General features: G+C 40.4%; 1 protein-coding gene across 3 annotated transcripts in view; it reads left to right on the plus strand.

Annotated features, from left to right (window-relative positions):
• The window catches only part of GABRB1 (gamma-aminobutyric acid type A receptor subunit beta1), a 135238-nt gene that overhangs the window by 54794 nt on the left and 66343 nt on the right, over window positions 1-14101 (plus strand). The window contains exon 1 of one of the 3 annotated variants that reach the window (XM_075499203.1): window positions 11149-11175. The exons of the other annotated variants lie outside the window; for them this stretch is intronic. Coding sequence (XP_075355318.1) covers window positions 11149-11175 — 27 coding nt within the window. Of the gene's footprint in view, window positions 1-11148; window positions 11176-14101 lie in introns of those variants that run through there. 3 annotated transcript variants of the gene reach the window in all.

The raw sequence follows: 14101 nt of genomic DNA on the forward strand, positions 1-14101 counted from the left end.
CCATCTGGAAAGTCCTGTGACTAGCCAGAATGTTTATCTCTAAGCATTCAGTGTCTACTGATGCAAACCCACTAATTCTGTAACTATTTAATCAAGCTTTATGTGATTGGGTAAGGCAAATAACAGGCAGTATGTGGAAAAGGTTCATTCCACTAAAGCCATACTTGACTACATCTACACCATATAATCAGGAACCTTAACTGAAGCCACTTGCCATAGTGCTTCAAAGCTTTTGTCACTGCGTGGCATGGTGCTGCATCCTACTTGGTGGTGGAGCATCACTTACCTGATCACCTGTAAGGGCCTTATCTCTGATCAGAAGTCACCAGGCAGAGCCATTTTATCATACTGAAGAATAGTGAGACTCACTGCCACTCACAAAGAAGAAAATCCTCCCCATCATCTCCATCGTTGCTCATGTCATGAGCAATGACATTACTTAGTCACCTCTGCCAGACACCAAAACTGCCAAACAGCCGGTCTCCTGTCCCAGCTTCAGTTTCTTACTGTCATCCCCTCCTTGCTACAGGCCAGCTTTGTATGCCCAGGAGGAAGAGCTACAGCTGTCCTGTACTTTACTCCTCTGCCAGGCTGCTTCACTGACATTGGTTTCCATTCATGTCCACAAATACCCCATTTATCAGCATTATCTTCAGAAAAGCCAAGCCTTCTGGACCACTACATTTCATACGCTCCCGACACCAGCGCCTTTGATTGGCTCTGTAATAAGCTAAGCCAGTCCTATAAAAACCTATAGTAGGGAAAACATTACATTTTAGCTTTAAACAATAGTGGCGCAGACCTAGGCTTCACATAGCTTGGCCATCTCCATGTAGAACTTTTCTGGCTGAAAACAAGTGGATTTCAGTGGAAGATGAGTCTTTCTACTCAGTGGAGGCATTAAGAAAAAGAAACAGAAAAGCAGCCGTATTTGTAGAAGGAGGAATAAAACACAGGCACAATTTGAAATGCTTGTTTCACTCCTGAAAACACACTGAATTTCCATTCCTCTATGGGATGGAAGTTGTCTAATTTGCAAAGCAATGAAAACTTACCAGTAATAAGCAGCTGTTTGCTTGTTTTTAAATGGAAAAAAATCATGAGGACTTTTAGTTGACATGGTTAAGGCACTGCAATGACTCCAGAAATTAAAGGCCCAGAAGTAAACATTGCCTAGCCAACAACCTATGGATTTAGGATCCCTCAGCCCTCAATAGCCCCCCTGGCCTATATCACATCAAGCACAATAAATTAAGGACACACCAAAGCTATGCCTTCTGCATCAGTGATCATCACATCTAAGTCCCTGTGAGATGTTTTAGCTTCACCCTTCGTACTGTGACACAGCTCTCCCTAAAAAGCACAGAGGGAACTGAAGCTGTGTGCAAGAGCACTGCTGCACGTACTACTGCTGACATTTCAGGATGGACCAAGAAAATTAATATTTCAGAAGGCAGGGGGAAGAACAAAACAAAAAACCCAAACCAACACCGCACTTCTCCCAGCGTGGCTTCCAGTCTGCCCCCTTAGAGGTCACCATGCAGGACAAGCTTTACACAGTGCTTCAACGTTCAGTAATAGGCTCTAGCAAGCAAGGAAAAGCTGAAGGGTCAGCCTGGCTTTCCTTACTTTGGCAAATGGTTTGGATGCTAATTTTTTTGTTTTTTTTTTTTTTTTTCCTCCAAACAGCAAACAAAGGCAAGATAATACTGAAACAGCCGACTGGCTGCAGAGCTCCTACGGTATTTTAATGCTGTGAAAACACTATGAAACTTACATAGCCAATGCAAGAGAGCAGGTAGGCCACCAGATGCCAACCCACAGACCTTGGGTGCCACAGTCATTTGAATAGTGTTGGTGCAGCCCTGGCAATAGATCCGAGCTTCTTCTGTCGCTCTGACCTGAAGCTGTAGAACAGCTTTACACAGCTAATAAACCTGGCCTCTGCTGTAGCCCCATGCATGGCACCACACTGCTAACTCGTTCTGGTTCCTCCTGGCCTCCTCTGACTAGCAAATATGAAACATGCAATGATGTTTGCCCTCAGCTGAGAACGGTGTTAGGTGTGCTCCGTGATCTTTCACAAGTCCCTGGGTTTTTCTTGCCTCATTTTTGAGGCTGTAAAACCCACTCCAGAACTGTAGTTTCACAGCTGCTCTGAGATGCTCTGCAAAGGAGCTGCTCTGCCTTCCCCCTTTGCTGTCCTTTCCTGCTCCAGCATTAGTGCTTGGGTGGCCATGGTGGGGACAGGATCAGAGAATTTACCGATGTAAAACAACACCACACCAGAATAGTAATGACAAGGTTCATTTCTAAACTGGATCAATTCCCTCCGCTTCCTAACTAGCTATTCAAATGTGTACTGACCCACGAGAAGGGATGGGAATAGTGGTTGTCTTGGGCTTCAGTGACATGAAAGCCTTCTGAAGCTTTGGTCTCAGAGAGGTTTTATTGCTGTAAGCATTAAAGAAAACTGATTTTTTTGTTTTGCTTTATTTAGTGTAATTTGTGAGAACATACTTTCCCAAATTTTCAGTATATTGGCACCAGTCCCAACTTTCTGCACTAAGCTACTCAGTTCTCCAAATAATTACTATTCCTATCTTCTCCCTAGTTACTTATTTTACAGGAAAGAGAGACTGCACTTCCATATCCCAGTCAGTACTCAGGAGTATTACCCACATGCCTTCAAACTGACTGAGGAGTTACTATGTGCTCTTGCTTGTTTTTCTCTCTCCTAAAATGCTTTGAAAGTGTTTTGAAACATGGATTCCCATGAATCTGGCAATGGCACTGGCTTTGTAGGATTTTAATCAGATTAATCCTACAAAATTGGCCAACTCAGTTGGTTATCCAATTGGTTGTGCCAATGTGCCAGTAAGATAAAAATAAAACAAGGTCCTTAATTATCAACACTCTAAAAATATCCTGGATTCTGCTCTGAGGGTTTAGTGTCAATGATATATGCATCTAAAGGCAAAACGATTCCCTGCAAAAGCCAAAAGAAAGTTTTCCACAGAAAATTTGCATCCGTGTTGTAAACTCATCAACTATGATGTTAAATTATCATGTAAGCAGCTTAATATTTGAATTATGCAGCTCACGAGAACTCACATGGGGAAGCTTTTTCCTCAAGCTGCCTTTTGTAGAAACATCCCAAATGGAAAGCAAGTATTTACAGCATGCTTGGTTTGCAGTGGGCACAAGATTATGGAATTCAGGATCTGGAGGATAGCTGGGAAGGTAAGCAGCAGAGTGAGGACAGTAGAATTTGGCTTGTTCAGGTAATTGCTAAGTAAAATTCCCCAGCAAGCAGTCATCAAGCAGAAAGGGTGGAGGCTGATTTTTAAAGAAAACTTAAGAACCAGGAACAATCCACCCCATCATGCAGGAAGACCAAGAATTTCAGCAGAAAGCCTGCCTGGCTAAGACAGGATTTTCTTGATGAACTAAAACACAGAAAGGAGTGTACAACAGATGGAAGCAAGGCAACAAAACTAGCAAGAAAACCAATAATGAAGAATTATTTGCTGTTGAACAAGCTGGAAAGGTGAGGAGAAGGAGTTGCCCTCTGTGTGAGAAAGCAGCTGGAATGCATGGAGCTCTGCCTTGGGTTGGGTCAGGAGTCAGCCAAGAGTTTATGGATCAAGATTAGCAGGCAGACCAACATGGATGCTGTTGTAGTGTGTATCTCCTATAGACCTCCTGACCAGGAAGGAGATGTAGATGATGCCTTCTTCCAACAACTGGAAGAAGCCTCATGTTCACAGGTCCTGGTTCTCATGGGAGAGTTTAACCACCCTGATATCTGCCAGAAGGGTGATACAGCAGGGCTCAGGTAATCTTGGAGGCTTCTTGAACACATTTATGACAACTTCCTGAGCTAACTGAGAAGCCAACAAGAAAAGGTGAACCTCATGGTTACAATAAGGAAGAACTTGTCCAGGATGTGAGAGTCAGAGGCAGCCTTAGCTGCAGTGACTGCAAGATGGTAGAGTTCAGGATCCTGAGAGGAGGGAAGGGGGAAAAAAGCAGGACCACAGCCCTGGCTTTCAGGAGAGCAGCTAAGGCTGTCTCTGACTTTCATGTCTCGGACAAGTTCTTCCTTGATCTCAAGAAGTCCCTTCCAACCTAAATGATTCTTTGTTTCTGTGAAGCATAAAAGTATTGCTTCAAAACCCAGCTGGACCTGAAAGTAGAAAGAGACAGGGTAACAAGGCTTTTGTAGGTACATTAATTGCAAAAAGAAGGTGAAGGACAATGTGGGTCAAAAGGTACTTAGGAGTTGACTGATACAATTTCAGGACTGCTGCCTACCTCTGTGCAAGACGTGTGTGGTCAGGGAGGTCTCTGATGACAGGAAAGATGACAAGTCTTATACCCATCTCTAAGAAAGGCAAGAAAGAGGGCCCAGGGAGCTATAAGTCTCATCTCAGTCCCTAGAAAACTCATGAAACACATCATCCTTTGAAATCCATTTCAAAGCATATGAGGGACAAAGTGGTAATTAAAATAGTCAACACATCTACCACAGGCAAATCATACTTGATCAAGCCAACTGCCCTTACAATACAGAGGCTGTCTACGTGGATGAGAGGAGAGCAATGGATGTAATACCACTTGATTTTAGTCAGGCTTTTGACATCATCTCCCACAGCATTCATATTTGGAAGCTGAGGAATAATGTGCTGGACAAATGGGCTGTTAGATGGGTTGAAAATTAGCTAGCTGGACTGCCAGGGCTCAAAAGGTAGCGATTAATGGCTTGAGGTCGAGCTGGCAGCCAGCAACAAGCAAAACAGGCAACACTAGAGCCAACACTGTTCAACATCTTCATAAATGGCAGAGTGCATCTTTAGCAAGTACGTGGATGACTCTACATTAGGGAGAGTGGCTGACACAATCACTGGCAGAGCTTCATTTCAAGTGACCTTAATAAACTAGAGGATTGGGCTAACAGGAAACTCTGAGTTCAGCAAGACCTACAGATGTCAGCCCCTGGAGTGGTTTGGAAACCGACTGGTTGAACAGCAACTGAATGCAAGCCATCAAGTGTACTCTCATTGTACGTAAAGTGAACTGTACAGTGAGCTACACCTGGCAGGGGCATGGCCAGCACAGAGGGAAGTCATTACCTTCCTATATTCTCTAGTGGTAAGGCTGCACTTAAAACAGTGTGTCCTGCATCTTCCCTCCCCTCAGGGATTGAGAGAAGCTGCAAAGGGCCCAGTGGAGACCTATCAACATAGGTTATGTGTTTTAGGCCCCAACTATCAGGAGGGACAGGGGAGCTGGGCTGGCTTAGTCTGGCAAAGAGAAGAGCCAGGGGAATATTTCATTGCAGCCTACTACTGCCTGAAGGGAAGAGGACAGTCAAACCACTCCCAGTAGGGGCACATGATATAATGAAGGGCAACAGATACTAATTGCACCTTGGAGGGCTCAAGGTGGATGTCAGGAAAGACTTTTTCACCAGATATGTAGTGCAACACTGGAAGAGGCTGCCCAGAAAGGCTGTGGAATTCCCATCCTTGAGGGTCTTCAAGGTTTGCTAGAGAAAGCGGTGTCTGAGCTGAGACAGGGTTGGTGACAGTCCTGCTTCAAACAGGAGATTGGACTAGAAACTCCCAGAGGACCTTCCAACCAGCATGTCAGTAGTTTTACCATGCTATGACAGTATCACCAATACCCTTAGTGTTATCGACTCCAGGTACAAAATACCTTCACTTTGAGAGACATTATAAAGCAGAAACATCATGATGCTCCTCTATCCCAGGTTTCCAGATACAGCACAAAAATGTTACAATCCTTCATTTAGAAGTATCAGGGAGACAGCCTGACCTTATGATTTATGGGTTAGGATTCTGTAAAGCAAATCAGGATGCCAACAACATGCAGGAAAAATCTCTCCAGCCACATAACAATCTTCATTATCAGTGCCATTTTACACAACGCGATTCAAGCATAAGCATCATGAACAACAAAACAAAGTAGTCTCAAGCAGTTCAGGGGAAAAAAAAAAAAAAAAAAAAAAAAAAACGACAAACTGAAACATACTTGCAAAGCAAAAAAACAACAAAACAAAACAAAACAAAAGCCACCTTAAGAACCCATTAAGGTATATACAAGTCTAAAGATCTGGCAGCTAAATGATTACTGTTTCTATTCCAGGTAGAGCCACTAACTCACTGCATGTCACTTCAACCTCCATCTGCTTCTCTCAAAACTAAAGAAAATTGATACAGTAGAATGACAACTGAGAACCAGGCAGGAAGAATCAAATAGATTTTGATCACCAGATCCACAGAAATAGCAAAAACTCCTAACTAATCTGCATTGTAAATTGGTAAAAAAAAAAAAAAAAAAAACACACACACAAAAACCTGTATTGCGTATATATGTATGTAAAGGCATTAAAAAATAGAAAAACAAAAATCTGTTGTTGTTACAAAGCTGTTGTTACAAAGGCAGCCCAACCTCATATTAAGATATATGTAATTTCCCTCCTACATTGCTCAGCATCTTCTGGAGCCAAGGAGTCTGGCCATGGTTTGGAGCCTTCACTACTGATTTCTAACTCATAAGCTTTGCTTAACATAAGCCCCTGCACAACACAGAATTAAGGGTTGTGGGGCTTTTTCTTTAACTGTACATGCTCAGCCAGCTTGCCCTGTGACTCCAATTCATTTTTGACATGGCTGACTCACATTCTTGTGCTTGTGTTCTCTTCAACTTTCTGTCCAGTGCTTATAAGATTTCTGATACCATTATTGCTTACACAATACTGTTCAAGACAAAATTCAGCAAACCTCTCCCATCTGCTCCTAAGCTAGCAATCGGTTCAGCTTCACCTGCAGCACTGTGCATTGACACCATGAGGAATTCTTCTGAGCTCTTAGCACTGTGCCGTCCTCCTTCGACATTTGGTGCACTTCATAATGGTCTCATAGTTCACCCCTGCTGAGCTAACTGGAAATTACAAAGAAAAAAAAAAAAAGTGCTTCAGAAACAACTATTGTTAGAAAAAAAGGCTGCTTTCCAATTATCTTGCTTATAGGTAGCAAGGGAATTGTGGTTTAATTAATTCTCCCCTTTTCCACAATATTTTGCCTTTTGTGGAACTTTGAAGTGCTGCATCCTTCCATCATATCTTTTTCTTAGTTTGCTTTACTCCTCACATCACATTCCATGTTGTAGACCTTCAGAGCTGATCTATGCCCACCTCATTTGGATTCAGTCCTCCAGTCAGTAAGGAGCCATCTCCACATAGGCCACACAAGAACCTGGCAAGTACAGTTTCCTCCCAAATGCCCAGTCCCACTCCTGTGTACTGGTGCTTTCAGTCCAAGCTGGCTGAAATGTTTTGGAACGTAAGTTAAAGCTTGAAACTTCTTTTCCTTGGAGTGCTTGCTCCACCCACTTTGCAGAGAGGACAAAGACAGCACTACTTGGGCACAATGTCACAGTCCTCAAATGTCATCCCACCGTTCCCTTTCATACCTGCATATTAACAGACAAGGTTTTGCACAACTCGCAGGAGAAGAATCCTAGAACATCCTCGACTTCAGCACAAAGCAGCATGTAATACCTAGAACACCTTTGCACTGTAGTTGCTAATACCTGGACTTGAACACTAACCGGAGCCCTCAGATACAGACAGACAGGCATAGACCACCTGGATGAGTTTGATTTGGTTGGTTTTTTTGGCAAAAACTCACTTTCAGCTGACTCGCAGAGAGAATTATCCAAGAGAAAACATGTTTGTCTCTTATTGCTGTCTACATTTGCTCCTAAAAGATGTATCTAGACATGGATTAACATATGTTGGTCTGTGGGCTACTTGCCAGTAAGAAGCTTTTCTCTTCCTTTGTTTTCCCTTCAATTGTTCTTTATTCAACCCCAGGTGCTCTCACTGGAGCCAAAATATAAAGAACGCTTATTTGCTGCCTGTAAAAATATATGCACTCATTGAATACAGTTACTCTATATGCCAGTACACTTGTATTTGTTCACCCCAGCATTCATTGCAATGCCATCTTACTTAAGCACATATATCTCCTGTCCCGTGTTTCCTATTCTCCACCCCTCCCCTCAAGCGTGTTTATGGCAGTATTACCCTCTATATAGAAAAGATTACCAGCTTCAAAAGCAAAACAGAATAGCGTGGGACTAGATATCATTACTTGTTTCCTACAGGTACTAAAAGCAGTTCATTCATCTTTCAAGGAATATGAATCATACCATGGACATGTTCCGATTCTTATGCCAGCAATTAGCATAGCCACTTAAGACAGACATAGTATTAATTTGCACTGTGAGCAATGTTATACTGGTGTATCTCATTGCTACCCCAGACAGTGGGTTATGTGGCTGGAAGTTTGAAGTGGAGCTGGGAATGCTATAGTGGTTTTCAAGCTTTCTTAAAGGAGCTTCCAGCATGCAGTGAGAATAACAACATATCTGTAAGCCTACCTTACCTGCTACCTTACTTTCCTGCTAAATTTAGCTAAGTCCGCTCCTAATCAAAGCGATCCATATTAGTATTTAATACCTCATCTCTTTGCTTCCTATACAAAGAGGAAGAGGTACATTCAGGCCTCCCAGGTCAGCAAAGCTCAAATAAGAGGGGAAAAAAAAAAAAGCAGAGGGCAAGGCAATGGGATATTGATCCAAAGTACAGAAGTCTTTACTCTTCTTCCCAAGAGGCAAAGCAGAACATACAAGATAGAATTGGGATTTTACCCTCCTCTATGTTAAATAATGCCAAACCAATGGAACACAACTATCATAACAACCCATTTAAATGTCAGAAGCAGTAATAAATACTTCTGCTAAGTAGTATTACTAAAACACTGAACAAAATGCAACAAAATGCATAGTCTACTGCTGTAACTGAGAAATGTTTTGCCTTTTGGTTTGCTTTTTCAGTAATGATTGAAGACATTGGATGTAATTCCAATCCCATTGCAGTTAAGGGGACTTCTGCCTTGACTGCAAAGAGTAATATTGGATCCCAATACGGTAATGATGAGCATCTTCGTTTCTAACATGCTACACTGGTAATGAGTCTAGTCTTGTTCCTGGCTGTGCTTTGAGCAATAAAGAGCATCATCATTACAGCTATGCGGACTCCTGCCAGATCTCTGCTTCTTTCTGCGAGACACGACTGTGATGCCACATAGTTAATTTAATTGTGAAGTTATAAATGCCAACAAGGTTTATGAAACATTTCTCTGGAGAATTATCAGCACATTTGAAAAACAATAATGCAAGGCACTTCACTAGAAACTAGAGCTACCAACTGGATCAAACAAAATAACAATACCTTGCACAACTTTTTCTCCTACAGAAATCTTACATCTACAAATGATTTGCAATTTTGTGACAGAAAACATGATTTCTGCAAAACTGAAGCTTGCTGTGGGAAAATTCTGATCCCATTTAAAAAAAAAAAAAAAAAACAAAGAGCTTCTCTCAGGAAAATAGAAGGCTTTTATTCTATTGTCCTGGAGTCAATGGAGCTTCCTATCTTGTTTCCCCTGACAGAAGTGTAGTTCACAAGAACCACAGCCTCCTGTGAACCAGGCCAGTGCACTGAATAATTTAAGTACACGCTCCTTGCCCCCTCCTCCCACTGCTTTGGACAGAAGAGGGGAGCTGGATAACATATGCTGCCTTAGTCTTCATTGAAAACAAAACCAAAAGGAACACTGAACTATGTCCTTGGAAAGAAAAGCAAATAGAATTGATCCGCTAGCGCACATCCTTAGCTCCTTGACTTTCTTGCTTGGCTGGACTGCAGACTTAATGAAGCAGTGTAGCTGCCCTGACATTTTTAGAGAAGAGCATGAGTAGAACCAGTATTTTCTTCCACCGTAATTTGGGTTAAAGTATTTTCCCCTAATTTCTGTGCAGTATCTGGAATTGAGCACCAACTGTATATCGGAAATTATACAGGATTTAAAAAACAAACAACAAAAAACCAAAAACAAACAAAAAAACCCCAACACCCAAAAAACCACACCCCCACACCCAAAAAACCACCTCACCATTTGCATTCTCTTATCTTAGAATAGCTCTTTTGTAGGTGAGGATATAGATCTTCTCTAGGAGAGAAGGCTAAGATAGGACAGCTATCTTCCAAGACAGGACAGCTAACTGTTGCTAAACAAATGCTAACAGCTTCTTCTGATGCATTAGCATGGTTACAACATATGAATGAGTATACTTTTTTACAATTTGCAAATTCAGCATTTACCATGCTCTCAAAACTCTGCCCTTCCTATTCTTGTTAGTATCAGACAAAAGTGGAAAATAATCTTCCCCAATTAATAACAGCTTGCAGTCACAGCAAGATTTACATATATTGCTGTTCTACATTTATGGCCTTATTGCAGTCAATATTAGTATTCTGATCATCACTCCATATTTAATTTTAAATTGCAATTTCAGTTATGTTTGTCTTTATTAAGTTATACTATATTTGAATTGCATTGCATCTCATTTTCTGTGATGCTGCCAGATATTTAATTATTGGATGGTTCCTGAGGATATCATTTAAATTTAAGATCATTTGGGCGTACAGGATGCATCCCACAACTATCGATATACCCTGTTATCTATTAAAAGTATGACACTGATGTGCTTCATGTATTTGTTTTGCTGCACAGTGCCTTCATGTGCAAACTCATATAGAGATCTAACATTTGATGTTGAATTGACCTAGAACAGCTAAATATTCACAAAATATTCTTCCACTTACTAACTTTTGCTAAGAACTGCATCCATATTGTTACTTTTTAGCTGGTAAGACTCTTGGAGTGTGCTTTGATATTCAGTTATTACTTATATCACAATGTGCTAAGCTGTTTTTCAATACATGAAACAATAACAGAACTTAGATTGAGGCCACCTTGGAAAGAGGGAAAACACAAAAGGTCTTTTAGATCACAAAGCTGAACATTGCAAGTTAAAAGATGCCCCATTTTCCCCTTAAAACATGTATGTCTGGAATTTGTGAAAGACGAAGCAACTGCCAGTACAGCAGACATGTAAATCATCTTTTATTCCAGAGTCCTTAATTCAACTGATAAGCGTTTGTGAAGTACCAGTTCTGTGTCTCCCAGAAGGTTAGATTGTCATATAACAATGTATTCCACATTATATTCTGAACTGGTAAACCACACAGTGGAAACTACCAGCAAGTCCAAACTATCTACCTATTTTACTGCATCTTTACTGGTTTCAAAGAGCTACAGAGGTTTATCAGGAAAGAAAAATGCCTTTGTTGCCCTTACATCGTCTATACATATTGCACAAAAAAAGATTAGGGAACCAAAAAATAGAAATAAAAAGGAAATTTAGTATTGTATGGGAACTCTCCGGTCTATTACTTACTGGAACTATAAATTGTTCTTCTGCCTTCAAGTACAATATGCATCACCAGTCCATTCATTTTCTTTACTACAAGAAATTTATATTATCCAAGTGAACTGTGAAGCTTGGTACCAATATTTATTTATGAGACTATTTCTTAATCTGAATTTAAGCAATTTGCCATTTTGAGTAAAATAGGCTAGTTTCTCTTACTCACATTTTCACAGAATCTCTCTTATGTAGGACTAGCACATAAGTATTTGTCTTAGCAACCTAATGCACCTTATTAAAACACTGTTTGATACACAGATCGGCTTGTATGTTATAGTACATACATATACACACTCACTTACACAGTTCCAGTTTGATACAAAGAAATAAGAAATTTGCATGATTACTAAGAATGGAAAAAAACCCCAATCTCATTCTAACAGATCAGACTTCATCACATACAAAACCAACAACAACAAAAATCAACACACATCAAGACAACATTATCATTGGTGCTCAGACATTTACCACTAGGAAGGTTGACTACACCCTGGAAAAGCAGGGAGGCATTTGTGGAAAGCACAGACAGATCAATTAAATCTACTGAAATATCATGATTTTTCATCTGCATTACAGCCTTTTCTTTTATTATCGAAAGCACAGTTAGGCAAAAAAAAAAAATTCAGTGTGCTTCTAAAAAAAAAAACAGTGAATTTTTTTTAAAAACAAGTCATTTAAAAGAACAGTTATCTGCAGAAATAGATTCTCTTGTTTAATTTTACATTGGGCCCTGCTTTTTTAACTCATGATTAGAAATTCTTAAATACAAGAGTTAAACATAGTCTGATTTATTTTCATATCTAGACTGATGCTTGGGATCTTGGGAAGCTGTCACAAAAAGCTAAAAAAATTCTGCAGCCAATTACCACTACAGATATGAAAGATTCAGAAGTTATTCATACACTCTAGAGCTTGAAACCACAAAATCTCCAGGAAATTTTACAGGGTGGAAGGCAAGTAGTCATTAAATTTTCAATTCATTCACACCACTGTAAAATATAAAAAAATAATACAAACCCCCCTAAGGTGTCGCGAGCCATATGGTTTGCCAGCATTTCATTCTTCACTGATGAAATATGAGAATGGTAAGACTGTATTCCATTAAAAAAATTACAAAACATATAACTACATAATTTGGGTTATTATAACTCAGATAAAGGTTATTTTAATGAAAAGCAAATGTTAACTATGCTTTTAAAAATAAGAACTTACAGCAACAGGGACTCTCACAATCATGACATACGACTCTTCCATTTTCCTCATTAAAATATTGAATGAGTAACACCCCCGTGTTCTGGGGAATGGAAAAAATAGATAATTCTTTCTGAGTTAAGAAACACTGAGATTCCTTTAGGATGAAGCTCAGATTTTTTTTCTCCCCATTAACACTTGTTGGCTTGCCACTACTATGTACTGGTACATAGTACAGCACAATTGCAGGGCAGAGGATCACTCTCTCTACTGTAGTGTTACCAAGAGCAGTATTCTGTATATAGCACAGCTGGATGAAATAAAATTTCTAAAGCAGACTATGATGCTAAAAATAGCAACTAATTTTCTTCTACTAGCCATAGCCAAGAAACAGAATTTCTTTTTTTCACCAGATCACATCCTTTAAGATCTCCTGTAGCTTATCTTGGCTATTTTTCTCTCTTGGCTGAGCTTTGAGAACCATCACATAGGCACCACTCTCAATTGTTAGCTTTTTTCCAGGATGGCATGACAGTTTTACAAAAGCAGCTTTAAGACCTAGTGAAAATATAAAGGAAAGCAGGAAGGAAGAAAATATAATTATAATTGGAATTTCTGTTCCATCTGTGCTGCAGACTGCATAGGCTCTGCTGAATCAGGCAGGAGATGTAGAGGATACCAAGCGAAGCACTAAGCACTGAGGATTTAACTTGTATCAGCCATTTATGAAAGCTTTTCTACCTAAAGTTGCTTGAAATAGGACAGGCTAGAAAACAGATACAACATATGAAAACTGCACCAGGATAGTGATTTCCGCCCCCCCCCCCCCATCCAATTCCCATCTGGTCTGTGGGTCTGTATATGCATAAGGGGAACAAAGGGCAGGGATTTAACTTCTCTTTAAGTGTCTTCCAACCCAACTCTATTCAAATTGTACATTCAAAAACTTGCCTCCTTGGGGTTTATGCTTCTCCATACTGATATTTAAATTATAAATCACCTATTCAGCAGACCACAGCATATGCCCCACTGCATTCCTTTGTAGTTCCAGGCTTGACCAGTGTGGTCTGAAAAGCAAAAGAAGCTGTCCTGACCTCCTCCTAGTTACTTGGGCCAGGAAAAAAAAAATCTTATGTCTTCAGCATACCACCTCTTGGTTCTGTTGTGGGTAACCATAATCTTGCAGGCCTGGAAAAGGGCATATCTATGAAATCTTTGCAAATCGGTGCTCAGAATGGATGCAATTGTCCTGTTGTATATGACCACCAATCATCAAGTCATGGCATTTCCTCCATACAAAACAACCACTACAGGCCCAGGGCAAGCAAGAACAGTATTTTTGTTAACTTCTTTTACTGATGATAAGGCTATAGTTTATAGCTCTGCTAGATGCAACATTTCAGGCAGAAAGTCTTTCTGAAAGGTAACGACGCTGCTTTGATTTCATGGCAATGGTACAGTCTTAAGAAGCCACTGAAGATGA

The sequence above is a fragment of the Mycteria americana genome, chromosome 4 (genome assembly GCF_035582795.1).
Source record: "Mycteria americana isolate JAX WOST 10 ecotype Jacksonville Zoo and Gardens chromosome 4, USCA_MyAme_1.0, whole genome shotgun sequence".
NCBI lineage: Eukaryota > Metazoa > Chordata > Aves > Ciconiiformes > Ciconiidae > Mycteria > Mycteria americana.